Here is a 26,387-nt window from a genome sequence, read left to right on the forward strand (position 1 = left end):
GCGTCACCTGTCCCTGACGTGGGGGCCCCGTGCCGGCGTCACCTGCCCCTGACGTGGGGGCCCCGTGCCGGCGTCACCTGCCCCTGACGTGGGGGCCCCGTGCCGGCGTCACCTGCCCCTGACGTGGGGGCCCCGTGCCGGCGTCACCTGCCCCTGACGTGGGGGCCCCGTGCCGGCGTCCCCTGTCCCTGACGTGGGGGCCCCATGCCGGCGTCACCTGTCCCTGACGTGGGGGCCCCGTGCCGGCGTCACCTGCCCCTGACGTGGGGGCCCCGTGCCGGCGTCACCTGTCCCTGACGTGGGGGCCCCGTGCCGGCGTCACCTGTCCCTGACGTGGGGGCCCCGTGCCGGCGTCACCTGTCCCTGACGTGGGGGCCCCGTGCCGGCGTCACCTGTCCCTGACGTGGGGGCCCCGTGCCAGCATCACCTGTCCCTGACGTGGGGGCCCCATGCCAGCATCACCTGTCCCTGACGTGGCTCATGTGACTGAAAAAGAAAAGCGTCCTTTCCACGTAGAACAGAATCAAGCAGACTCATTGTACTGAGCTGATGAGAATGTGGCCTCGCCCCGTGATGAGTCCTGGTACTGTCGCCGTCCCCAGCCCGGACTGCTCTCTGCATTAGTGTTTGCTGGTTTCATGGTTCACTCTTAGGACAAAGTATGCTTCTCCTGATGAAAGTTCCTCTCTGAGCCTCGTCACTCTTGTTCTATCACCGGGTCTGACATCCCGAGATGGGGGAGGAAGGACAGGGGCTGGCCCAGCCCTGTTGGCTACTTGTTCACTTATTAAGATAATAGGATGTGCTCTCACTCATGTTAAAGAAACGGAACTACTTCTTAGTTTGCTAGGGCTGCTGTGACAGAGGACCACACACTGGGCTTAACCTACAGACATGTGTCTCCTAGTCCTGGAGGCCAGAGCCCAGGCTCCAGTGGGCAGGCTGGTGCCCCTGGGCCTCTGTCCTGGGCATGGAGATGGCCATCTGCCCCTGTGTCTCTGCTCATCCTCCTCCCTCTGCACAGCCTGTGTCCAGATTCCCGAGCCCACCCTCATGACCTCTGTGAGACCCTGCGACCAAATAAAGTCACAGTCTGAATTTAGGACTCCAGAGTACACATTTTGGGGGAACACAATTCTACCTATAATAGGCTTTATATGTAAAACTCAAAGAATGTGAATGGCAGAGTACAGGACCCGGGTTCGCGTTTCGCACGGTAATCCCCCCGGGACATCAGTTCTTAAGAACACACTTGCATCCAGAGAAGGAAGGCTGATTATTTCAGCAGCCTTGTGTAATTTTTCAAGTCCTGAAAAATGCAGAACAAGTAATTAATTTGTGTTAATGATGCCACCATGTGGTTTTATTAAAATGAAAGAAGGACAGGCCAGGAAAATAGGAGGCCTTGGCTCCATTTACCGCCAGCTGTCCGCAGCTCTGGCCATCGGGGCTGCCTCCGGGCGCGGCCCCTCCTGCCGCCCAGCCCGGCCGTCTGTCCATCCAGCTTCCTGGCCGGGCTCTGCACTGACAGCTCCCTGCTGGTGATGCCCGCTGTCTCCATCAGGCGGCATCTTCAACAGCTCCTCTGTCAGCAGGGGCTCCGGAGCAGATGCCCCCCGCCGCTGCCACCCCACGTCTCGTACATACCATCCCGACCAGCGTTCTGTACAGCATGAGGACCGACCTGGTGAAAAACCTGTTCTGGAAATTCCATCCTCAGCACCTGCCCGCCGATGGGTTCAAGTACAACTGCATCTTCATCCCGCTGCAAGACATGGTTGAGAGGGCTGTCATCCAGGTGCAGACCAGGCAGGAGGCCATGGGCCCAACCGTGCAGACACAGGTGACCCCGTACCTGTGTCACAGCAGCGACCTGTGAGTCCTGGAGCTTTCCTGGGGTCCCGGCAGAGAGCGCGGGAAGAATGTCCTCGCCCCCTCGTAATGTCTGCAGGTGCATTTCTCCGGGCCTAAGCCATTCAAATGGAAGGCTGGTGGTTAAGATGATGTGACCCAGTGAGCTTTACGTCTGACTGCAGGCAGCTTGAAGGCCTTTGTGTCAGTGGGGAGCTCAGTGGTCTCGGGCCCTGTGTGTCTGACTCCCAAGTCCACCCCGTGCAGGAGGGAAGCAGAGAACAGCTGTCTTTCTTTCAGCACAAATTCTTAAAAGTGGGGTTGTACTGTCCACAGCAGGCTGGACAGAGGGACTCATGAGGCCTGAGCCTCAGCTGTGCAGGCTGGAGACAGGCTGAGGTCACTCTGCAGGTGGGAGAGCAGGGGGCTGGGGCAGCTGGGAGGCCGCATGGGGAGGGGTGGCCGAGGCAGTAGAGCAGGGCGGGCCTGCGGGGGTCCAGAAGTGGGCTGGGGGGTGGGTCCAGTGGGACTTGGACCCCCAGGCAGGGTTGGTGCTGCTGCAGGCTGTGGGTCAGCCTTGAGGGGTGCAGCTCTGGCAGGCACCTCGCCGCCCTGGAGGACAGGCAGGAGGTCTGCACCTTGCTGTCTATGTGGAGCCAGGGGAACCCATTAGTTATGGCGGCAGGTGCTGGTCCTGCAGCGGATCCGGGGAGCAGGGGCCACCTCTCCAGGTGACTGGGGCCGGGCTGCAGGAGGGGCCTCTGCCTCACAGCTCGTCAGTGCCTTTCTGATGGGGGAGGGGGTGGTGTTGCAGGAGGGACCTTTCCATTGTGCTGGGGCAAAGGCCTGAACCACCCAGCCGCGCTGGTCTTGGGGTGTCCTAGCCGGGGGGTGTCATTAACCCAGGTCCTGCCCCATCATGGGAAGCACGGGTACGCATCTCGTCTCCTTCCTTGTGACATGAGAGCTTGTCCTTGGAAGTGACGATATCTTTGCCGGGACGTTTCAGCCAGGGCCCTGCTCCCTGTTGGAGGTGTGAGCACTGGGAGTGGACAGAGGAAGCCGCTGGCCGCCCGCGAGGTGCCACGCGCAGCAGTTCACACCCGCCAGGGCGAGAGTCAGTCCGCCGGCATTTCGGGAAGTCGGCTTTTCAGGATGCTTTGTTTTTATCCTCATCCGAGGACATGTTTGCATTCGTCTTCAGATAGAGCAGGGGAGAGAGGAGGGGAGAGAGGAGGGGAGAGAGACACATCGAGCGGTCGCCACCCACTCAACCCCAACTGGGGTGGGGACAAAGTGCAACTGAGGCACATGCCTTTAGCAGGAACTGAACCTGGGACTCTGGTCCGCAGGCTGACGCTCTAACCGCTGGGCCAGACCGGCCAGGGCTCAGGAGGCTTGTGTAGGTGAATCTCAGGAAAGCCTATTGGAAAGTCTCTGTCCATCTGCCAAGGGCGCTGAGATCTGCAGCCCCGCCCTGGCCCGGGGCGGGGTGGGGTGGGCGGAAGATGCAGTCCCTCCCTCCTGCTCACAGGACCACAGGAGACGACTCACGTCCCGGAGGGTGAGGGAGGAGGAGCAGCACTAGCCCTGCGGACAGCTGGGCGGAGAGTCCCTGAGGGTCTGGTGGCAGGTCCCTCCTGTTGACTGGGGTCCCGGTCACCAGGGCTTGTGGGAGGGCTGGAATGGAGACTGGAACCAATAGACCTGTGTGTTTTCACCCCTGAAATAAGCCCTGGTGACTGGGACAGTCGTGCCTCATCTGGAGTGAGCCGAACACCCTCGGGTAGTTCTGGTCATGAAAGGACCCCCCTGTCTCTCACTGCGACCCCACGACCCATTCCTGAGACATGCATTTTGCTGCTTTGGAAGAGGAGAAGTCTTCCTTCTTTGAAAGATTTAAATTTTTGAGAAATTGTCATCCATCCCTCTATCCTTCAATTCTTGTTTTGAAAAGTACGCATTTCTTGAGGGCTGGGTGTACCTGCCAGTGACCGGGACAGTCTCGGGTCCTGCCGGACCCTGGCATCAGCCGCCGGAGCGCCGTCCCAGCATGGTCTGCACGCTGAGGGAGCGAGTTGCATCTCTGACGATGGATCAGTGTATTCAGGATGTTCATGGGCTGCTGTCAGCCTCTAGGCTCGAGGTGGCTCAGTGAGGGGACAGACGAGCCCTGCTCTGGGGCGTCAGGTCCGGGCAGCAGCGGATTGGCTGCTGTAGATGCTTGGGGGCGGGGCATGGTTTCAGGTGTGTCCAGTGCGGCTCACAGGTGAGGTCAGTGCAGGTGGGGACAGGGGTCGTGGAGTACCTCACTGAGAGCAGCCTCCCCAGGGGATGGCAGCCAGGTGAGCGCGGACACCGGAGAGACCGGGGGTGGGGGTGGGGTTCACACGGTGCAGGGTCCTCTGTCCACCGGGGAGACATGGGGGCGCGGGCTGTGGGGACTTAGGGAAGAAGAGATGTTCTTAATTTCTTTTTTTTAGAATAGGGTGCTGTTGGGAGCAGTCCATTGAGAGAAAAGACTGAGGGGTGATAGGGGTCGTTGTCAGGTGATCAAGGGGGAGCAGCCTTTGTCCGGGAGGGGAGACACAGGCCTCTCAGCAACCCGATCTAGCTAAGCACCCCCCTCTTGGAACCGGCGCCCCTACCCCGTCTCCCCACCCCGTCTCCCCCACTCTGTCTCCCCACCCTGTCTCCCCACCCTGTCCCCCATCCCCTCTCCCCCCACCCCCTCTCCCCCACCCGTCTCCCCGACCCTGTATCCCCACCCTGTCTCCTCACCCCATCTCCCCCACTCTGTCTCCCCACCCTGTCTCCCCCACACCGTCTCCCTCACCCCCTCTCCCCCACCCCGCCCCCCCACCCCTCCTGCACAGGGTCTGCCAGGCCGGGCACAGGTGTCCAGAGCTGGGAGTGCTGCTTTAAGGCCCCGGGCTGGGGGGGGGGGCTCCGTGCCGCTGGAAGCTCCTTCAGCCCGTTATTCACGGGTGGTGGCTCAGGACGACTTTATGACGGGAGCCGGGGTGTACTTCATGAATGTACAGAGTTTCAAGTGTTAATATATCGCTTCAGAGAGCCAGATGACTTAATAAAAAGGTTTCCCCAAATGAAAAACAACAGCTGCAGAGCTGTTCTGTGCACAGCGGTTCGCGGAAGGGCTGTCACCAGCTCCTCTGCTCTCTGGAACCTTCTCAGGCCCGCCCCACCCGGAGGGCAGGAGCTGGGGGTAGAAGGACCGGGTTCCGGGTTCCGAGAATGTTACCCTCCCTCCCTGTCGCCTGCCCCGGCGCCTGGTCCTCACTCCCTCTGTCCCCAGCTCGGCATTTCTTCCAGACGCCTGGCTTCGGCCCGTCTCGCGGTTGCGAAGCTGCCACTTTACCTGGTGTCTGTCCTCACTGGCCTGTATTTAGTGCCCCAGCCCCCGCTGCGGTGCAGGGTCCTGGAGGCAGGACCTTTCTCTGCTCCCTCCTGTGCCACACGCCCAGGTGGCAGGTCTTCAGAGCCGGGAGAGCGACGTTCTGGGCGGTGTGGTACCCCGAGAGGTGTGCGGACACCTGCTCCCCACGTCCCCGAGGGTGCCACCAGCTGGAGAAGGCCATCGACCCCCCTTCACTCACAGTCGGGAAGGACCCCGCTGCCCTGTGTAACCCTTCCTGGGCCTGGGGTCCTGGCGGGGGGAGGGGCGTGGAGCAGGCAGGGAGGCAGGCAGAGGCCAGGCGATGGGCAGAGGGCTGCAAGCTGACCCCCTGCACTCGGGTCAAAGTGGTGCATGTCTGAGTGCCAACCACCAGAGCCGACCCGTGGTTCCCCCTCACGCCCACGCTCACTGCTCCCAACCCGTGTCTGAGCTCGGGGTGCTGATGGGGCGGAGCCTCAGGGAAACTGGTAACGAGGGCTGTCCCAGCACGCATTGAGGACTAGCAGGCTCCAGAAAGAGGGACGGTGACGCGTGTTCATGGAGCCCGAGCGTCCTGTTTGAAGGTGTTGAGGAGACACGAGCCCCGACGTCCTGGCGGTGGAGTTTGTGGACAGTGCTGTGTCCCGGCTCCAGGGCAAGTGCAGAGGCCCCAGGGGGCCGGACCGCTCAGGTGCCCTGTGACCCCACTCCCGGATACAGGGAGGGTGGTCTGCACTGAGTTCGAGGTCACTCAGACATCCTGACCTCAACAGTTATTTTTTTACTGTTAGTTTTATGAACACGTGGTTACCTACTGGGAGTTGCAAACACAGAGGGAAAAGTTACCCTCATTATCCACTTCTAAAACATCAGTGATTGAATAAAGGTTCCAAAGAGCCGTCCTCCCGAGTCACAGGCCGTGGGAATGGCCCGGGAGCTGGTGTCCAGACAGTGCTCCCTGGCGGGCGCGGACCTGTGGAGCCCGCCCGGTGCCAGGCCCACACGGCTCGAGCCTGAGGAGAACCCCCCATCGCTGCCTTACAGATTCCTGAACAACGTGGGCTTCTTTTTCCCCCTGATGCTGATGCTGACGTGGATGGTGTCCGTGGCCAGCATGGTCCGAAAGCTGGTTTATGAGTGGGAGATCCGGATAGAAGAGGCAGGTGGCCTTCGCGCTGCCCTCTGCCCGCCCTGTCCAGGAAAATCTGCAGCCTGCCAGAGCTCAGCAGGCATTTCCTGTCGAGGAGAAAGAGGGCGCCGCGCAGTGAAGGCAGGAGCCCGTGTGGCTCATTCAGCAGTTTTTCTACCACCAGAGAGACAGCAGCCCATGGGCTCTGTGAGCTGTGGCTGGAGTTCTCCCAGCTCAGCCTTGCCATGTGTGTCCAGACACTGTTAAAACCGAAGCTTCCGGAACTGCCTTTAACAATGAGAGTATCTGGAAGGCCTGCCTGCCCCTTTTGCCCACAGAGGGAGAGGCGGAGACAGTGGGTTAGACTGTTGGCTGATCATGGAGGTGAAGCGGGGCCAAGGGCCCTGTGCTGTGCCTGGTTGTACAGGGCACTGGCCTTGCTGTTCACAGCAGCTCACCCCTGATCCAGCCGGGCCACTGTGCAGAGGACTGGGGTGATGGTTAGTGTCGGGGACTCCCAGCTGCCGGGGCCAGGGCCACATTGTTCTTAGTAATGGTCAGACCTCACTCGTGGTGTCAGAGCCCAGCAAGCAGTAGGTTAGTGGATGAATTAATTTTATTGTATTACTTTGAACCAGATTCGTTAGCGAGATTCATGCTAAAACGCAGAGAATAATCCCCCAAATGTAAGGAAGAGTATTTTCCCCTTTATTTTTCTCTTTGTCCTTACTAAACCAAACCAACACAAACAAAACAAGAAACAACCAGAAATGGAAATGGAAACAAGACGCACAGGAAGGAGGAAACGCGTGAGCCGCAGCCGCCGACCTGCCAGGCCTGCTCCGGCCTTTCTGCGCCCGTCACCTCCGGAGCCTCCCTCCCACGTGCTGCCCACGGTTCTCCCCACCCACAGCCTGAGGGCCCCTCTCTAAGGGCCCTGAGCACCAGTGTGGCAGGAAGGGCCTGGGTTTCGAGGACGCATGGCCGTCTCAGCACTGGCTGGCCGCCACCTGGGGCTGTCTTCCTGGGGCAGCCGCTGCCGCCATAACCAGGTCCCCTTCCCCTGACAGTACCTGAGGATGGTGGGGCTGCATCCAGCCATCAGCTTCCTGGCCTGGCTCCTGGAGAAGCTGGTGGTGATGAGCATTGGCAGCACCACCCTGGTGGTCATTCTGAGAGGAAGCGGCATCTTCCTGCACAGCAGTGCCTTCACTGTCTTCCTCTTCAGGCTGGATTTCCGGGTGTGGGTGGTCATGTTGAGTTACTTCCTGAGCGTGTTCTTCAGCCAAGCGAACACAGCTGCCCCCTGCACCAGCCTGTGTCCATGATCAGCTTCCTGCCCTACATTGTCCTCTTGGTTCTGCACAGCCAGCTCGGTGCTGCGGTCCAGATGCTGCTGGTAAGCGGGTGGTTCTGCAGAAACGCCAACTGAAACAAAGCTGCCGCCCTCAACGTGTCGGTGCCGCCTCCCCCGGCGCAGGCGCCCGGGTCTGCCGCCCTCATCCCCCCTCATCCGCCCAGGAGGCCAACCTGGCTGGGGGTTTGGCTGGGGGCAGGCAGCCTGAGGAGCGGGCGCTTCTCCCAGGACAGCCTGTCCGGCGGGCACCCTGGGCGTGGCACAGGAAGTGTCCCTCCAGCCCTCCCCGTCTCACGGATGGAAAGAGACGGGTTTCTGTCGCTAATTTAGAAGTAAAAAGGAAGCGTCTTTCTCGAGGCATCCTGTGTCCCACCGCATTACACGGGGAGATCTCTCCGCTGGTGTCGGACTGGTCCGCAGGGCCCCTCCTGGGAAGCATTAGGGCACCTGCGGGCTGTGCTCCGAGCCCAGAGACGGCCGGGACTCACTGCTTGGTGTGCTGCCTGGCAAGCCCAGTGCGGACACAGTGGGCGCTCGGTCCATGGGGAGGGTGCACACACCTCCACTGAGATGGTCATTTCCACGGGGAGGGTGCACATACCTCCACTGAGATGGTCATTTCCACGGGGAGGGGCACATACCTCCACTGAGATGGTCATTTCCACGGGGAGGGGCACACACCTCCACTGAGATGGTCATTTCCACGGGGAGGGGCACACACCTCCACTGAGATGGTCATTTCCACGGGGAGGGGCACACAGCTCCACTGAGATGGTCATTTCCACGGGGAGGGGCACACACCTCCACTGAGATGGTCATTTCCACGGGGAGGGGCACACACCTCCACTGAGATGGTCATTTCCACGGGGAGGGGCACACACCTCTGTTGAGATGGTCATTTCCACGGGGAGGGGCACATACCTCCACTGAGATGGTCATTTCCACGGGGAGGGGCACACACCTCCACTGAGATGGTCATTTCCACGGGGAGGGGCACACACCTCCACTGAGATGGTCATTTCCACGGGGAGGGGCACACAGCTCCACTGAGATGGTCATTTCCACGGGGAGGGGCACACACCTCCACTGAGATGGTCATTTCCACGGGGAGGGGCACACACCTCTGTTGAGATGGTCATTTCCACGGGGAGGGGCACACACCTCTGTTGAGATGGTCATTTCCACGGGGAGGGGCCCCCACTCTGTGAGATGGTCATTCAACGGGGAGGGGCACCTACCTCCACTGAGATGTTCATTTCACGGGGGAGGGGCCCACACTCCAATGAGATGGTCGTTTCCACGGGGCGGGGCACACACACTTTTTCACTGAGATGGTCATTTCCATGGGGAGGGGCCACACCTCCTTTGAGTGCGTCATTTCCCAGGGGAGGGGACACACCTCCTTTGAGTGGTCTTTCCCACGGGGGAGGGGGCACCACCTCTGTTGAGATGGTATTTCCACGGGCGAGGGGCACACACCTCCATGAGCGCTGGTCATTTCCACGGGGAGGGGCACACCACCTCCATTGAGATGGTATTCCACGTCGTGAGGGGCACACACCTCCACTGAGAATGGTTCATTTTCCACGGGGAGGGTGCACACACCGTTATTGAGATGGTCAGTTCCACGGGGAGGGGCACACACCATTATGAAGATGGTCAGTTCCACGGGGAGGGTGCACACACCGTTATTGAGATGGTCATTTCCACGGGGAGGGGCACACACCGTTATGAAGAGGTCAGTTCACACAGCCGGGGCCAGAGCTGCATTGGCCTCGTGCTCAGGTGTCTTCCTCAGGCTGCTGCTGTCCTCCGGGTGGGGGAGGGTCTCCTCTGCCCTCCGTGTGGGGGAGGGTCTCCTCTGTCCTCCGTGGGGGGAGGGTCTCCTCTGCCCTCCGTGGGGGGAGGGTCTCCTCTGCCCTCCGTGTGGGGGAGGGTCTCCTCTGCCCTCCGTGTGGGGGAGGGTCTCCTCTGTCCTCCGTGTGGGGGAGGGTCTCCTCTGCCCTCCGTGGGGGGAGGGTCTCCTCTGCCCTCCGTGTGGGGGAGGGTCTCCTCTGCCTGCTCGAGCGTAGGGTAGACTTTCTGTGAGAGCCGGATGGTGTTTGTCCAACATCAGGCAGCCCTGCAGGGCCTCACAATCCCACTGGCCGTGCACACAGCATGTCCCCGATGGGTGCTCATCAGCCCAATTTGCTGACGTCACACCTGTGAATTTCATGACCCACAGTTTTGGGTTTGTGTTGATTAGGAGCTTGCAGAGTAACTGAGGCAGCCTGGACCATTTTGGCCCGTATCCTCCTAGGGGTGGAAAAGGGCCAGGGACAACCTGGCGTGGGTTTCAAACACTTCAGCCCTCATAGCAGAGGGCTCCGTGTACACAGTTCACTTTCCTTTTGCGTGTTCAGATGACATCTAGCAAAGCAAAAACCTACCTCTGGTGCATTATACAGAATGCAAAGTGCTTTTCAGTGGCCTTTTTCTGATGCAGGACCTCTCGGGAGCAGGACAGGGCGTGGAGTGGCACACACCATCCTCGGCCTGCACTCGGTCCGCAGCACGAACAGTGGAGGCCCTGCCCGCTCCCCGCTGCTGCGTGTCCCGTGTCTGCACAGCTGGGGCTGTTACAGTTCAGGCACCCCAACAAAGGGAAATAACCCCTTTTCACGTTTAAAACGAGCTTGTCCCCGTGTCTCCCAGCGGCTGACATTGGGCCGAGTGTCCAGGCGCAGACACGGATGCCGCCGCCGGCCCGTGCTTGGTGGTCTCCGAGGGGACCCCGTGTGGCGTCTCCAGCTGAGCGCCCTGCTGGGGATGTCCTGGCCCCGCAGGCACTAACGGGCTGTTCCCCTCTCTCCCCGTCGACCCGCACAGTGCCTCCTCTCCACGACCGCCTTCGGACAAGGAGTGTTTTTCATTACATTCCTGGAAGGGCAAGAGGCAGGTGAGGAGATGCATCGTTAAAAAGCAGCTCTCGGTGATTAAGGCATTCGGGAGTTAACAGCTATCATGTTGCAAGTGAGACAGGAAGGAGATCTGGTGTCCACTGGCTGATGCAGCACCCCCCTCGTCCTGCTGCTTGGTGTTAGGAACGGTCAGGGATAACGCGGTGCCCCGGTCCGGCCAGCCTGCCAGCCCGTGCTCAGGTCTTCCTCTTGGCGCCTCCACACGGTTAACGTAGCTTCGGGGTTCCTCCGAGAGGGGTGTGCACACGCGCCATCTCTTAGGACGGTGTCCAGCTGGGGTTTGTCTCCCTGCATCTCTGCCCACTACCCTAGTCCTCTTCCGAGTCCTCCACATGCCAGTGTCCAGGCATCCTCTGCCGGCTGTCGTGTTCACGCCGCCCGGTCCCGAAGGCCACGGTCCAGGAAGAGATCCAACCGTGCAAAACAGGGCACGAGTCCAGCCTTCCCTCCTGCGCACGGCACCTCGTCCTTCTGTGCACGACACCCCTCCTCCTGCGCCCGGCACCCCTCCTCCTGTGCTGGTCACCCCTTCCTTCTCTGCCAGTCACCCCTTCGCTTCTGTGCACATCCTTCTGGGCACATCACCCCTTTGCTTCTACACCCGTCACCCCTTCCTTCAGCGCACGTCACCCCTCCGCACGCTGAGCCGTTTGCCGTCCCTGTGGGCGTGGGCTGTGCGGGACAGGAGAGCCCCTCGCGCGCCCCTCCGCGCCTGGAGCTGCTCCGGAGGAGACGCCGGGTGCAGGAGAGAAAGGTCACTGTTCCATCCTTTGAATAGTTTGGACTAAATTCCAACAAGGGCACATGAGAACATGTATTTTTCAAGTTCTAGGCTACACCGTAGGGAAATTGAGGAAGAGGGGTGTTTTATTTAGGTCATACTTGAACCCAGCAATAAATTGCAAACATACTGTAAGAAATAATGATTCTATCTCATCCCAGATCTTGTATGTCCTGTTTATATATTTTCTAAGAACAGGGAGAATAAGATAATTTAGGGTTTGGATTCTCAAGGAGACCTGTTTATCCTTTGTTTTGTTTTAATAACATGTTTATTTTTTCTAATTAAGTAAACAAAGCAACCATCAAAAATTTAAATGTTCGATATTCAGGTGGTGTTGGTGGTCACTCCGCCCGACCATTGAACTAAGTGGGGGATGGACAAGCTAAGCTCTTGAGGACCTGGGACCCACGGCCTGACCCTCCTTGGGTGCCGGGACTAGCACCTCCCCCCTCCCCACTGGCTCTGACCCCGCCCTTCTCCCTCCAGGCCTCCAGTGGGGCAACCTGGACCAGGCTCCCGAGCAGGTGGGCATGATGTTCGGCTGGGTCTGCTGCATGATCCTGCTAGATTCGGGCCTTTATTTTTTATGTGGCTGGTACCTGAGCAACCTGACTCCTGGTAAGAACCCTGACCGTTGTCCGTTGGCGACGTAACTGAGACGGGGTGGGAACCGCAGTGATGCTGTGTGACCCGTGCGCCTGGGGAGGGGCCGCCAGACAGGGAGGAGGTGGGTGCTTATCGGAACCAGGGCCGGTTTTCTCCAGTCGACCTACATGTTCATGCAACTTCAAACTATGTAACACTTAATATGACACAGGTTAACGTGACATAATGGAACACAAATCATGTAAATAAAAATACTAAGAAAGGAATTTGTTTATAATTGTTGAGATGTTTCCAGAAGTAGCTAGACATATAGATTAATGATAATGTTCAGAAGCTATCGAAAGCGGTGACAGGGACCGGTGGCAGATGATGGTATAAAGCCCCTGCAACCCGACAGGGCAGAGCTGGGGACCAGCCCCCGTGTAACCAATGATTTTGTCTGTGCCCAGCTTTCATCTCCACCGACAAGAAAGGGGACATCTTTCAATCAATCTATCAGGGAGAAAAATTAGCCTCACAGACTTATCAGAAAGGAGTATCATAGAAAATAGCGACTGAATAAGGAAAGCATGATGTTTTTTGACTCCTTACCTGAGGATATTTCTTTCCATTGGTTTTTAGAGAGTGGAGGGGAGAGAGGGAGGAGGGAGAGAGAGAGAGAAACATCGATGTGAGAGAGACACCTTGATCGGTTGCCTCCTGAACGTGCCGGGGATCGAACTCACCACCCAGGTACATGCCCTCGACTGGGAACTGAACCCACACCCTTTGGTGTGCGGGCTGACGCTGTAACCCCTGAGCCACACTGGCCAGGGCAGGAAAAGTACTATTTTTAAAGATAGGTAAGGCCTTTCTAAATACCAAAGACACAAATAATAAAAATTGAGTTTCCTTTATAAGGATTTAAATCAATATTTCAAAATATACCAACAAATAAAACTATAGGACAATTTACAATCTTATAAAAACTATTTAAAGAACATGGTAAGATTCTCAAATCAATTTTAAAATGACATATCTCAATATTTAGTTAAAAAAACTTAAAACACATAATTTGGTTTATACACCCAGCAGTTTTATATGTGGATTTGTGTGACATCTTTTTTTCTGTTTTTAATGTTTCTGCTTGAAACATGCACTTCTGTAACTTAATTGAACTACAAGAATTGACCATATATTTTATATTTTCATTTTTTCAAAATGCTAAATAATTTAATGGACGTTGAAGAAAGCAAACGTGAGGGGTGGGGTGCAAGTGGTGGGGGTGTGAGGGGTGGTGCACACAGCTACACAGCAGGGTGGGAGGCATGCTTTGGGCTCAAGCCAGCCCGGTACTGGCTGGAGGAAGGTGATCGGGTAGTTTTGGGGATGAGAAGTGCTTTTCCCCAGTAGAGGAAGGTGATGGGGTAGTTTTGGGGATGAGAAGTGCTTTTCCCCGTGGAGGATGGTGTGGGGTAGTTTTGGGGATGAGAAGTGCTTTTCCCTGGTGGAGGATGGTGATGGGGTAGTTTTGGGGATTAGAAGTGCTTTTCCCCGTGGAGGATGGTGATGGGGTAGTTTTGGGGGTGACAAGTGCTGTCCCCGTGGAGGATGGTGATGGGGGTTTGGGGGTGACAAGGGCTGTCCCCGTGGAGGAAGGTGATCGGGTAGTTTTGGGGATGAGAAGTGCTTTTCCCCAGTAGAGGAAAGTGATGGGGTAGTTTTGGGGGTGACAAGTGCTTTTCCCCGGTGGAGGAAGGTGATGGGGTGGTTTTGGGGGTGACAAGTGCTGTCCCCGTGGAGGAAGGTGATGGGGTGGTTTTGGGGGTGACAAGTGCTGTCCCCGTGGAGGAAGGTGATGGGGTGGTTTTGGGGGTGACAAGTGCTGTTCCCGGTGGAGGAAGGTAATGGGGTGATTTCAGGGGTGAGAAGTACTGTCCCTCCTCAAGACAAGATGCGTGAGCTCTGGGCTCTGCCCTTCCTGGGAGGGGCTGAGGAACGGCCTGTGGAGGCCGTGTCTTCATAAAGGTGGCGCCGTGCCCCGAGGGAGGTGGATGACAGGTGAGGGACGGGCCCGTGGGGGTCTGAGCTGGTGCTGCCCTCTGCCCCATGCCCAGCAGGCTGCCAGGCAGTGGACACCAGCGGTGGTGCATGACGGCTGCATGTGTTCTGTTCCTCTTCCCTCTTTTTTTCTTTTAAATGTGTTTTATTGATTTTTGGAGAGAGAGAGGGAGAGAGGAGGAGAGATACACTTATGTGAGAGCCAAACATCTATCAGCTGCCTCCTGCACACCCCCTCCTGGGGGTCAAGCCTGCAACCCAGGCACGTGCCCTCACTGGGAATCGAACCAACAACCTTTCAGTCCATGGGACGACACTCAATCCGCTGAGCCACACTGGCCAGGGCTCCCTCTTCCTTCTTGTGTGTGGTCGGAGTCCCTTCCCCGTCTCTCAGGCTGCCCGCCTCCGGCTCTGCTCCTGGTGCAGGAGCTCTGGGCACCAGCGATTCGTCGCCGGCCCGTGAGCGGCCAGCTCTGCAGAACGCCCTGCTCCAGGGAGGGGACACCTGCCCTGTGCGGCCAGCTCTGCAGAACGCCCTGCTCCAGGGAGGGGACACCTGCCCTGTGCGGCCAGCTCTGCAGAACGCCCTGCTCCAGGGAGGGGACACCGGCCCCTGTGCGGCCAGCTCTGCAGAACGCCCTGCTCCAGGGAGGGGACGCCTGGTGAGGGGTGGGGTGGGGCGGCCAGCACGTCACAGACCCGAGAGGAGGCTGGAGAGAGGGAACCGACCGAGGGAGTGAGCTCGCGAGGCTGGACCGTCAGGGAAGTGGCCTCTTGGGCGCAGAGACCCGGAAGCAGGGACTCGGAGAGACGCCTGTCCGCCCCTTCACGGCAGCGTGGCGCACCGCGAAACGAGGGGGCAGCCCAGGGGCCCGCGGAGCACGAGCCGACGGAAAGTGTGTACATGCAGCAGAGCAACCCTGGAAAGGGAGGAGGTCTGACCGCTGACGTGGACGGACCCGAAGGCGACCAGGCCCGGAAGAACCTGCCACAGAGGACGTGCCCTCGCGATCACTTCCGCGCGGTGCCAGTGGGATGGTGCCCTCTGTGCCCGCCTGACCGGGCGGGGACGCCACCACCTCCGCGTTATCTCTGGGCGTGTCAGCGGCGGTGTTTTCTGGAAGAGACGACGGAGTAAAGAAAGTGCCCCTCCCCCGCGTGGGCGGCATCATGCTGTGTGCGGGGTTATCGGGACTGGATATGGGACTGGATATGGGGACTGGATATGGGGACTGGATATGGGGACTGGATATGGGACTGGATATGGGGACTGGATATGGGGACTGGATATGGGACTGGATATGGGGACTGGATATGGGGACTGGATATGGGGACTGGATATGGGACTGGATATGGGACTGGATATGGGGACTGGATATGGGGACTGGATATGGGGACTGGATATGGGGACTGGATATGGGATGGCTATGGGGAACTGGCTCTGGGGACTGGGCTATGGGACTGGCATGACTGGATAGGGACGGGATATGGGACGGATATGGGGACTGGATATGGTGTTACTGGATATGGTACTGGATGGTGACTGGATATGGACTGATATGGGACTTGGATATGGGCCTGCGGATATGGGGACCCTGGCTATGGGCCTGGATATGGGATGGATATGGGGCCTGTGGCTATGGGGCGGATATGGGGACTGGATGAGGATGGTATATGGACTGGAGATGGGGACTGGATCTGGACTGGATATGGGTGACTGGGATATGGGAAGGATCTGGGACGGATATGGGGCGGACTCTGGTAGGGCGATGGATATGGGGACTGGATAGGGGACTGGATAGGGGACTGGATAGGGGACTGGATAGGGGACTGGATATGGGGACTGGATATGGGACTGGATATGGGGACTGGATATGGGACTGGATATGGGGACTGGATATGGGGACTGGATATGGGGACTGGATATGGGACTGGATATGGGGACTGGATATGGGGACTGGATATGGGACTGGATATGGGGACTGGATATGGGGACTGGATATGGGACTGGATATGGGACTGGATATGGGGACTGGATATGGGACTGGATATGGGACTGGATATGGGGACTGGATATGGGACTGGATATGGGGACTGGATATGGGGACTGGATATGGGAATGATATGGGGAGGGATATGGGGACTGGATCTGGGACTGGATATGGGGACTGGATATGGGGACTGGATATGGGACTGGATATGGGGACTGGATATGGGGACTGGATATGGGGACTGGATATGGGACTGGATATGGGGACTGGATATGGGGACTGGATATGGGGACTGGATATGGGGACTGGATATGGGGACTGGATATGGGACTGGATATGGGGACTGGATATCGGGACTGGATATCGGGACTGGACCAGAGTGAGGGAGAAGGGTGAGTTTGTGGGCTTGAGCTGGGCGTCCCTCTTCTCCGGCCCTTGGACATCGGGGCTTCGGGCTCTTGGGCCTCAGGGGCCGGCAGCCACCTGGTTCTCTGGCTGTGGGTTTGTTCTGGAACAAACCACTGGCTTTCCTGGGCTTCCAGCTTCCAGGCAGCAGTTAAGGGCTTCTCAGAATCCAAGCTGTGCGCCGGTCCCTCCCAGTACATCTCTTCCCACGTGTCCCTGCTGTTCTGTTCCGTTTCTCTGGGAGTTGGTGGAGCATCAGCCAAGCTGGTGGTTTTCAGAGGAGCGTTTGATCTTACTTTTCTAAAAGTGAAATGAAGTCAGCTGGGGGTTGGGGTGACTGGGGCGCCTATGTGCCAAACCCGGCGGTTTTGGAAAGCCCTTGGCCAGTGCGTGTGCTGGGAACTTGCCACTGTGGATCCAGTCCCTTCTTCACTGCCCTCCTGGTCTTCAGCCCCATTCTGTGCCTTCCCTTTAGGGGAGGGTTCGCATGTCACCCCGCCATCCGCATGCACACACCCCTGCAGTCCCAGGGTCTCCAGGTGAATTTCTACCGAGTGTCTGCTTGTGAGTGGTGACAGTTAAGTCAGGCCAGCTCTCACCCAGCCACATCCAAATGGGGACCCAGACCTGCTGGCTGACATCTGCCTCTGCAGCCCATTGGGTGTGCCTTGTCCAGAAGGTCTCCACACTCCCATCTGGTGCTTCGAAGAGCCCGGAACCCACAGTGAGTCAGGATCCACGGCCAGATCAGATTCTGTGCCTCGCAATGGGTGTCAAAGGCACCTTTGAATCCCAAGTGCCCACCCTACCTTTTGCTTTCAGAATTCAGCTGGTGGGTTTTACATTTCTCTCTGCTCGTGCGGCCACTTTTAGCTTCTGTCTAGTTGGGAAGGAAGACCAGGGTCTATCCCTGAACACACGATCAAGGACCGCCCCCCCCGCCCCTTCCTGGCCTGCAGGACTCAGTCCAGAGCATCTTCGTGCAGCACTGTGGAGCCCAGGCAGACACCGGGCCTCTCAAGCTTTTGTTTCATAACTTCTTCCTGAGTTTGAGGTTCACTTGGCGTTCGGCCTGGTTTGTCTGATGCCACGGCCTCTCTTCCCGTCACTGCCAGTTTGAGAAGACATGGGCGTTCATTTCCTGGCCTGTGAGGCCAGCAGGCAGCTGCCCTCAATGGGGAAGCTCCATAGGAAGGGAGGGCGCTCAGGTATTAGTGCCCCAGTTATATTTGGTAGCGGGGCAGGTGTGTGAGCTGGCTGGGTGCACCTGCAACAGGTGTGAGTGGATGAGCAGGAGCACACGGCCAAGCAGAGCTGGGAGCCCAGGCCTCCCGCCAGCTTGGGTCTGGCAGCTCCCATTCGTTTACGTGAACAGAGCAATTAGGGGGATTTTAAAAGTCCAGGCGGGGTAGAGCTGGGGTGGTCTCATTAGAAAATCAGCTTTAATATCCCATTTATTTCTAGTTTCTTTTTTCTAAGTCTGAAAGGCCTCGCCTGTCTGTCTTCTCCTTCCCAGGACTCAGCCCTGAGCCTCACCCAGGCCTCACTGCAGGGGCCTGGCCCTTGTGATTCCTGCCCCGCCCTCTGAGCTGCCCCTTCACCTCCGCTAATTCAAAACCTATGGCCCCGAAGGTGTTCGAACCCATGGTCACCTGGGCCCAGCCCCTGCGAGAAAACTGCTTGATGAACAAGAGGGACAGGGCCAGCCTTTGCCGAGTAGTCTTCCTCCAGTCCCACACACTCATTGTTCATGCGTGGTTCAGGGTGCGAGATGAGGGGAGTCTCCTGGCTTGTTGGAGTCAGGTGTACCCTGTTTGAGAGGACAACAGAAAGTGTCCCACTGCCGCATGCTCGTGTCCGACAGGCAGGGGCTGTGGGCGGCCGGCTGGCCAGCAGTTGTGTGACTCACCCGCCATGGGTCCCCGAGGAGCCCCTTTCCCGCTGGGGTGCAGAGGTGGCAGCAGCACCCTTCACTGGGGTCGGGGCTGTGTGAGTTAATACACGTGAAGACCTGGCGGAGCTGGAAGGGAGGGAGTGCTGAGCTGGCTGTGATGTGACAGCACCTTCCCTGTGCCGCTCCCCTCTTCCTGCTCAGGGACCAGCCTTCCTTTGCTAGGTTCCTGGAAAACATGCGCCTGCCCAGTCTGCTCGGGCCGCCACAGCGAAGCACTCAGACTGCGTGGCCGAAGAGCGGATGTTGAGGCTCTGGGTGTGTGCGGCCCCCTCTCCCCGCGGCCGCAGGGGCCTTCCTCTGTGTCTGTGTCCTCGTGTCTTCTCGCAAGGGCGCTGTCCTGGGATTAGTGCCCAGCCTGGAGACGTCGTGGGACCTTAATCATCTCTTGAAAGGCTCTTCCTCTAAATGTAGTCGCGCTGGGACTTCAACATATAAATTTGGGGGACACGTTTTGACTCATGACAGGGTGAACCCTTTACTGGGTGCCTGCTCAGCGCCCCCCTTCACTTCAAGGTGACTGGCCTCCTGTTTTCCTTGGTGGTCGTTTTGGATCATGTGATTAGAGTGTGTGAGGGGTCGCGTCTCCCCTTTGCCTGGTGGTCAGGGCGCTAAGTGACGTCACGTGGGCCTCGGTCTCTCCAGTCACTTCAGACGTCAGCCACAGTGGATGTTAAGGGAAATCGTGTGGATGACAAGTGCGCCTTCGTCTGCACACTCGGGGGGACGTGGCTGTCAAGTGGACTGACGTGAATATGGAGACTACGATTAAGGAACGTTGATATGCTTCCCGTGGAAACGTTGGCATGAATTACTCTTTGTCGAAGTTGTAATTGACTAACTCCTTCGTGCTTCTAACCCGAGTCTGCGCGAACATCCCAGGTTGACAAAGGCAGCGGCAGTGAAGAAATGAAGGCTGTGGCGGGCGAGGCTGTGCTCTGGGCAAGCGGCAGCCTGTTCAAAGCTGCTTTTATCTCGGATACGTCCCCACCGGCTTGTTGGACACCTGCTCAGGAGGCCCCTGGGGGAAGTGGCAGGAGGGGCCCCGCCATGGCCCTGGGCAGGCCGAGGAGGGCGCTGGGACCCCAGTTGTCCTGGTTCGTACATGGGATGTGTGTGGAGTGTGTCGACGTGGAATAACTCTTTGTATCAGCTAGCTCAGACGTCCTATCACAGAATCTCATTCTGGAGAGAAAATAGCTAAACTGACTTGACCTGCATCTTGTGTTTCAGGAACTTTTGGTCTCAGGAAGACCTGGTATTGTCCCTTGAGGGTGGTGTACTGGAAAAGTGTGTGGCTTGGCGGCCCAGAGGCCGAGCGCTGGGGGTTCCAGTTTGTTCTCCCTCCCCCTCCAGGAGGACTGTGAACTGTACAGGTCTGTACAGAGCAGCAGCTCCGTGTGCTTCTCCTCTGGTTGGTCTGCTTTCCCTTCTGGGTTGAGCCTCTGTAACCACGTGAGCCCTGCTCCTGCCCATGTGCAAGCCACCTTGGGCTTGGAAACATGGGGACAGGGACGGGGCCACGTGGCCAGAAGGAGGGCCCGGGTGAGGTCACCGTGCGGGCCAGGCCCAGGCCCGCACGGTGACCTCGCGTGGTTCACAGCCCGTGAAGGCGTGTGCGCATGTGCGTGTACTTTCTTGCACACAGAACCCCTGAGGCCAGCAGTCGTTTTTTGAGCCACATGCCGGCCAGAAAAAGGCCGGGTCCCAGGGCACCAGCCTGAACCACCAGAGCAGGCGAGATGGAGACTGTCCCGCCCTGGGGCTGGCGGGCTGTCCTGCAGTGGGTTTGGGAACGGAAGGTGTACGTTGTTGGGAAGAACTGCATTGGCCTAGGTTGGGGGCAGGATGTGTGTGGGCAGGAGGTGCAGCCTGCTGGTCAGTTACTCCCTGGGGAACCGTGGGGATAGCGCCTGGGCATCGGTTCAGGTCTCACACATGGTCAGGATGTGGGCTGACGTCCGTGGTTCGGCCACGGCTACTGACTGACCGACTCTCTGTCTGTGCCCCACCTCGGCCGCTGTTGTCTGCTGTGGGACACCTCAGGATTTCTGTCTGGTCAACCATGAGAGAGAGGAAGCTTGGCGTTCCCATGGATTTGTGTAAACAACAGAAGCCCCCATGGACAGCCAGCAGGCACCAGCACCCAGGTTCTGGTCTCCCGCATGCACACTCAGGGCGACCCTGGGAGAGAGCACGTTCCCTCTGCGCTGCAGTCACGGCCCTTCCTGGGCCCCTCGTGGACAAGAGGACAATCCAGATGGACCCCACACACAGGCTCTTGTCAGGGGGTTTATTCTGCACACCAGTCTTGCAAAGGAATGTTTTTTCTCGTTACACAGGAAAATGTGATTCTTTTAGAAACTGGACCACAGACAGCACTGTGGGCTCACATGGCCTCGGGAGACCGCTCCTCGAGGATGGTGGGCGTGGAACTCACCTGCTTGCTGCTGCCTCTGCAGATGGGCACACGCATGTGTGTGTGTGTGTGCATACGTGTCCGTGTTTATTTTCTTACAACACGGACAGCATGAGGGTACAAAGCTTTGGGACCAGAGATTTCACTTAATTTTTGCTGTCCTATAATCTGCCTCTTGATTTTGGTGAAGAGAGATTTTCGCATGTTTCATAAGTTTCAGGGACAGAATTCAGGTCCCAGGCTGCCACCGGGCCATCGCGCTGTGGGGGGTTTGCCTCCTCTCGGGGTGCATCTTCCTCCTCCTCCAGGGTCGTCCCCACCCCTCGGGAAGGGGCAGCGGGAAGGAGTCACCCTGGTGTCCATGACCAAGGAGTACCCACCCCACAGGTGGCCTTTCGAGACCTGACGCTCAGCTTCCACTGAAACCAGATCACCGCCCTGCTGGGGGCCAACGGCGCAGGGAAGACCACCCTCATGTGCGTCCCCCTGCCGCTACACCCCTGTGGGACAGGCCGGGTCTCCCTTTCTCCCTTTCTCCCTTTCTCGGGGGGAGCGCAGCCCCCACTGTGCCCCACATCCTCTGAAGGCCCGGAGCAGCCGCCAGGGGGTCACACCTCTGATTCCCCCTCTGGCCCACAGACGACTCGCCGGCTCTCACCTTCACCCTGGAAAGCCCTGTGACCTTCCCTCCTACGTCCAGTCCCTCCATTTCTGTAGGAGGACGCGGTCCAGGACCGAGTCTGCCAACAGCTTTGTGAACCGCCGAGTAGAATTTTTCATGTCCTGATTTTGTGTGGTTGGCTGTTTTTTTTTATCCTCACCCGAGGACATTTTTCCATTTTTTGTTCAGATAGAGTGGGAGGGAGAGAGAGAGAGAGAGAGAGAAACATCGATGTGAAAGGGACACATCGAGTGGCTGCCACCCGCACGACCAACCAGGGCCGGGGACAAACTGCAACCGAGGTACATGCCCTTAGCGGGAACCGAACCCGGGTCCCTCTGGACCACAGGCCGACGCTCTAACCGCTGAGCCACACCGGCCAGGGCTGTTGGCTGTTTTTTTTAAGGCTTGATTTTTGGTTTAGCCTCCAAAGGCTCTACATGTGATCAGAGTCAAATCGCCGACCCTAGAGAAACAAGCTCAGACCCGGCGGCCCCAGCGCGGCCCGAGCTGTCCCTGGAAGTGGGCTGCTTGAGGCCGGCTGGGGTGGTCACGTCTTCCGTTCGGTGACGCCGCGGAGTATGTGTCCTGAAAACAATGAAATGACTTGTTTCCACCTTTCTAAGAAATTTGGGAAAATAACCTACATGAGCCTTCAGACACCGCACATGAGCACAAACTGAAAGGGACACATGGATGATCTTCTCTCCTGGGTCTGGGCCAGAGCCGCAGCCCACTGGGCATGGGTGGTGGTCTCCTGGGCGTGACCACCTCCCAGGGTGACCAGGAAGCAGGCCGCACCTGCTCCTGCAGGGACGCTGAGGGCTCGGGGCCACCCTGCTGCTCTCTGGCACCCTGACCTCCTCCAGTGCATTGGATTTAGTCTCAAACTCCCAGGCAGCCACAGGGGTCTGCGGTCCCTGCGGCACAGGGGTGCATAACTATGCACACAGCCTGCACCCCACTAAGCTCCCGCCAGCTTCTGCTGCCTGTGCCCGGAGCAGGGCAGCGGAGGGCGTGTACTCCTCGTGGGATGACTGACCATGCCACACCGCATGCCCTGAGCAGCCCCTGCTGACTCCTCTTCCCTGAAGATCCCTGGTGACCGGGCTGCACCCTCCCACATCGGGAAGCATCCTGGTCAACGGCAAGAACCTGCGAACAGACTTATCCGAGGTCAGAAGGGAGCTGGGGGTGTGTCCTCAGCCGGACGTCCTGTTTGACGACCTCACTGTCCAGGAGCACCTGCTGCTCTTCTGTTTGTCAAGGTGCCTCAGGGGACCTGGGCGGAGTGGCGGCAGCAAGTCAGTAAGTGAGTCTCGGCCCCTGTGCCCACCCGCCCTGCGCGAGGGGCTGGAGAGACGCGCTGTACAGTCTCCAGTCTTTATTCTGAGAGGGGAATGTGCTGATGGTTCCTAACCAGGGAACTCTGACACCACCTCCACGTCCGGACCCGCAGTGTTTCTCAGTGACTTGGAACTTGACTTGTCCTCGAGTGGGGACCGATGAGCACAGGTGGGCAGGTGTGGTGTCAGCTGTCAGAGGAAGTTTGTGTCTCGAACATGGGTTCAGGTGGGAGCCCTGAAATAAAATGTGGGGGGGAGGGGGCAGAGGAACTGGGTGTGGGGAGCCGAGGAGCTTGGACATGGTCAGGCAGGTGTGTGACCCTGGCAGGTGTCTTGTGACCAGAGAGAGGGCAGAGCCACGGACAGACTGGGGGTGGGAGTGAGGAAGGCCAGATCTGACACTGTTCACAGTGGGAGGAACAGGCCATGCTGACCATCTGATGTCCAAGCAGGGGCGTCCAGGCACAGAGGGCCGCGGTAGCCAGGATGGGGCAGTGTGGAGAAGCACAGGTGTGTGTCCGTGTGTTTCCACTGGGACGCAGACCAGTGGGGGCGGGAGAGCCCGAGGTCCCTGGGCAGAAGACAGTGGTGTTCCCGGGAGATGAGCTTGGATGGGTGGGCCGGGGGGTTGGACAGGAGCCGTGGTGACGTGAGGCTGCCCGCCCGGCCGGGGCTGCAGAGTCCTGGTGACGTGAGGCTGCCCGCCCGGCCGGGGCCGCAGAGTCCTGGTGTCGTGAGGATGCCCGCCCGGCCGGGGCGCAGAGTCCTGGTGTCGTGAGGATGCCCGCCCGGCCGGGGCGCAGAGTCCTGGTGTCGTGAGGATGCCCGCCAGGCCGGGGCGCAGAGTCCTGGTGATGTGAGGCTGTCCCGCAGGCACGGGGGGCAGAGTCCTGGGTCGTGAGGATGCCCGCCCGGCCGGGGCGCAGAGTCCTGGTGTCGTGAGGATGCCCGCCAGGCCGGGGCGCAGAGTCCTGGTGTCGTGAGGATGCCCGCCAGGCCGGGGCGCAGAGTCCTGGTGTCGTGAGGATGCCCGCCCGGCCGGGGCGCAGAGTCCTGGTGACGTGAGGCTGCCCGCCCGGCCGGGGTGCAGAGTCCTGGTGACGTGAGGCTGCCCGCCCGGCCGGGGCGCAGAGTCCTGGTGACGTGAGGATGCCCGCCCGGCCGGGGCTGCTCTCGACACGTGGGGCTGGGCCCCGGGCAGCGAGTGGGCTGGGCATTCTCCATGGATGCCCAGAGCAGAGAGCCAGGCCCGAGCGGGGGAGCTGAGTGCGAATCGGCGCCCGAGCGGGGAGGCGTGGGGTCTGGGTCGCCTCCACGTCCCTGCTCACTGTCTCGGGAGTGCTTCCTCCAGCCTTGCCTTTCGGAGGAGGTCGCACCTGCGTGTCGCAGAGGGCGCGCGGGGTGTGGGCGCTGTGTCTGGTGCCACAGGAAACGTCAGAGCACTGTTCTCCGTGGTGGGATTCTGCCGGGTACTGCCGCCCACAGTGATGATGGGGCACCCACCTTGCTCGTGGTGTTGGAAACCAAGGGAAGCATCTGAAGTGGGCTGTGCCGCATGGCCCCGCATTGGGGCGGTCTCTGTCCCCTGCTCTGCACTTCCTGTCACCCCCTTCCAGAGCTGCCCGCTGCCCTTCCTGCTGCTTCACACCCACCCTGGACCCTCTGCTCGCCTGCACAGGTGGGCTCTCGGCTGGGGCTGGCTTCTGTCCCCCCACATCTTCAGAGGGGCCGCTAACTGCCACCGTGCTGATAGCCGTGGAGACCTGGATTTACCGGGGAGACCTGTGCTCCGAGCCGTGTGAAGCCACCTCAGTGAGTAGGGACGTGAGGAGACATGGCCGCACCGCTCGGGGCCGGACAGCTGCTGCAGCCCGAGCGTCTTCCGAGCCACAGGCCACCTCTTTGAGGCAGAACTGACCTGCTCCGGACGGCGGCAGAGTCTGTGGCTCGGGTGTGAGTCGAGTTCCAACAGCTCCGCGGCTTCGGCATCCCCCCAGTGGGGGCGGCCTCTGTCGTGGCCGTTGGGGCCGGTTGCCTGGCAACGAAGCCAGTATGCACACCCGCATCCGCGTGAGACACGCGGGGGCCGGCGGGCCCTCAGAGGGAGCAAAGCTGGACACACACCAAGGAGCCCACATGCTTTGTGTCAGGCTCCAGACCACTTGGGTTTCTTCACTGTGCAGAGTGAAGGCAGACGGGCTCCAGGGAGAGTCTCTGCAGCGACATCTGTCGGGTGTCAGGCCTGTTCTCCTGTGAGTGGCCCAGAGAAGAGATGTCTGCAGAGGACCTCGGTCAGGCCCGAGTCCATGGGATGTTGTTACGCAGCAAACATCAGTGTCTGGAGTTCTGGCGGACACCCTGGGACTTTGTTGGAGGCTGGTTTGTCTGATGGTGATGAGATGGTCCCGGGCATGTGTGCAGGTGGACAGGAGAGAGCAGAGGATTGGGCCCTGGTCACTCCAAGGTGAAGAGGGTGGAGATGAGGAGGGACTGGCCAGCAGCAAGAAGGAGAGACCAGCAGGGAAGGAGGAGGATATGTCGATTGGGAAGGGGATCACGGGAAGTGTGCCAGCTCCACTCCTGGTCAGCGTGTGTGGGTGGTGGGTCTGATCCCCGGCTGAGTCACACGTGGAAGGGAACTGATGGGTGTCTCTCTGACATCCGTGTTCCTCTCTGACATCCGTGTTCCTCTCTGACATCCGTGCTCCTCTCTCACATCCGGGCTCCTCTCTCACATCCGTGCTCCTCTCTCACACCCGTGCTCCTCTCACATCCGTGCTCCTCTCTCACATCCGTGTTCCTCGCTCACATCCGTGCTCCTCTCTCACATCCGTGTTCCTCTCACATCCGTTCTCTCATTCCTCTCACATCCGGGCTCCTCTCTCACATCCGTGTTCCTCTCACATCCGTGTTCCTCTCACATCCGTGCTCCTCTCTCACATCCGTGTTCCTCTCACATCCGTGTTCCTCTCACATCCGTGCTCCTCTCTCACATCCGTGTTCCTCTCACATCCGTGCTCCTCTCTCACATCCGTGTTCCTCTCACATCCGTGTTCCTCTCACATCCGTGCTCCTCTCTCACATCCGTGTTCCTCTCACATCCGTGCTCCTCTCTCACATCCGTGTTCCTCTCACATCCATGTTCCTCTCTCACATCCGTGTTCCTCTCTCACATCCGGGCTCCTCTCTCACATCTGGGCTCCTCTCTGATATCCGTGTTCCTCTCTGACATCCGTGCTCCTCTCTCACACCCGTGCTCCTCTCACATCCGTGCTCCTCGCTCACACCCGTGCTCCTCTCACATCCGTGCTCCTCGCTCACATCCGTGCTCCTCTCTCACATACCTGTTCCTCTCTCACATCGGGGTTCCTCTCTCACATCGGGGTTCCTCTCTGACATCCATGTTCCTCTCTGACATCGGGGTTCCTCTCTGACATCGGGGTTCCTCTCTCACATCGGGGTTCTTCTCTCTAAGCATGTCCTCGAG

The 26,387-nt window shown here is 59.0% G+C and overlaps 1 protein-coding gene across 1 annotated transcript in view; it reads left to right on the forward strand.

The window, feature by feature from the left end:
• The window catches only part of ABCA13 (ATP binding cassette subfamily A member 13), a 153,914-nt gene that overhangs the window by 60,627 nt on the left and 66,900 nt on the right, over positions 1-26,387 (forward strand). The window contains 13 exon segments of the mRNA XM_036247397.1: positions 1,565-1,620; positions 1,623-1,643; positions 1,646-1,875; positions 6,293-6,407; positions 7,448-7,697; positions 7,700-7,776; positions 10,606-10,675; positions 11,968-12,099; positions 14,554-14,742; positions 21,202-21,279; positions 21,282-21,369; positions 22,649-22,812; positions 22,815-22,866. Of these exon segments, the coding sequence (XP_036103290.1) occupies positions 1,565-1,620; positions 1,623-1,643; positions 1,646-1,875; positions 6,293-6,407; positions 7,448-7,697; positions 7,700-7,776; positions 10,606-10,675; positions 11,968-12,099; positions 14,554-14,742; positions 21,202-21,279; positions 21,282-21,369; positions 22,649-22,812; positions 22,815-22,866 (1,522 nt within the window).

The sequence above is a fragment of the Molossus molossus genome, unplaced genomic scaffold (genome assembly GCF_014108415.1).
Source record: "Molossus molossus isolate mMolMol1 unplaced genomic scaffold, mMolMol1.p scaffold_m16_p_7, whole genome shotgun sequence".
Lineage (NCBI taxonomy): Eukaryota > Metazoa > Chordata > Mammalia > Chiroptera > Molossidae > Molossus > Molossus molossus.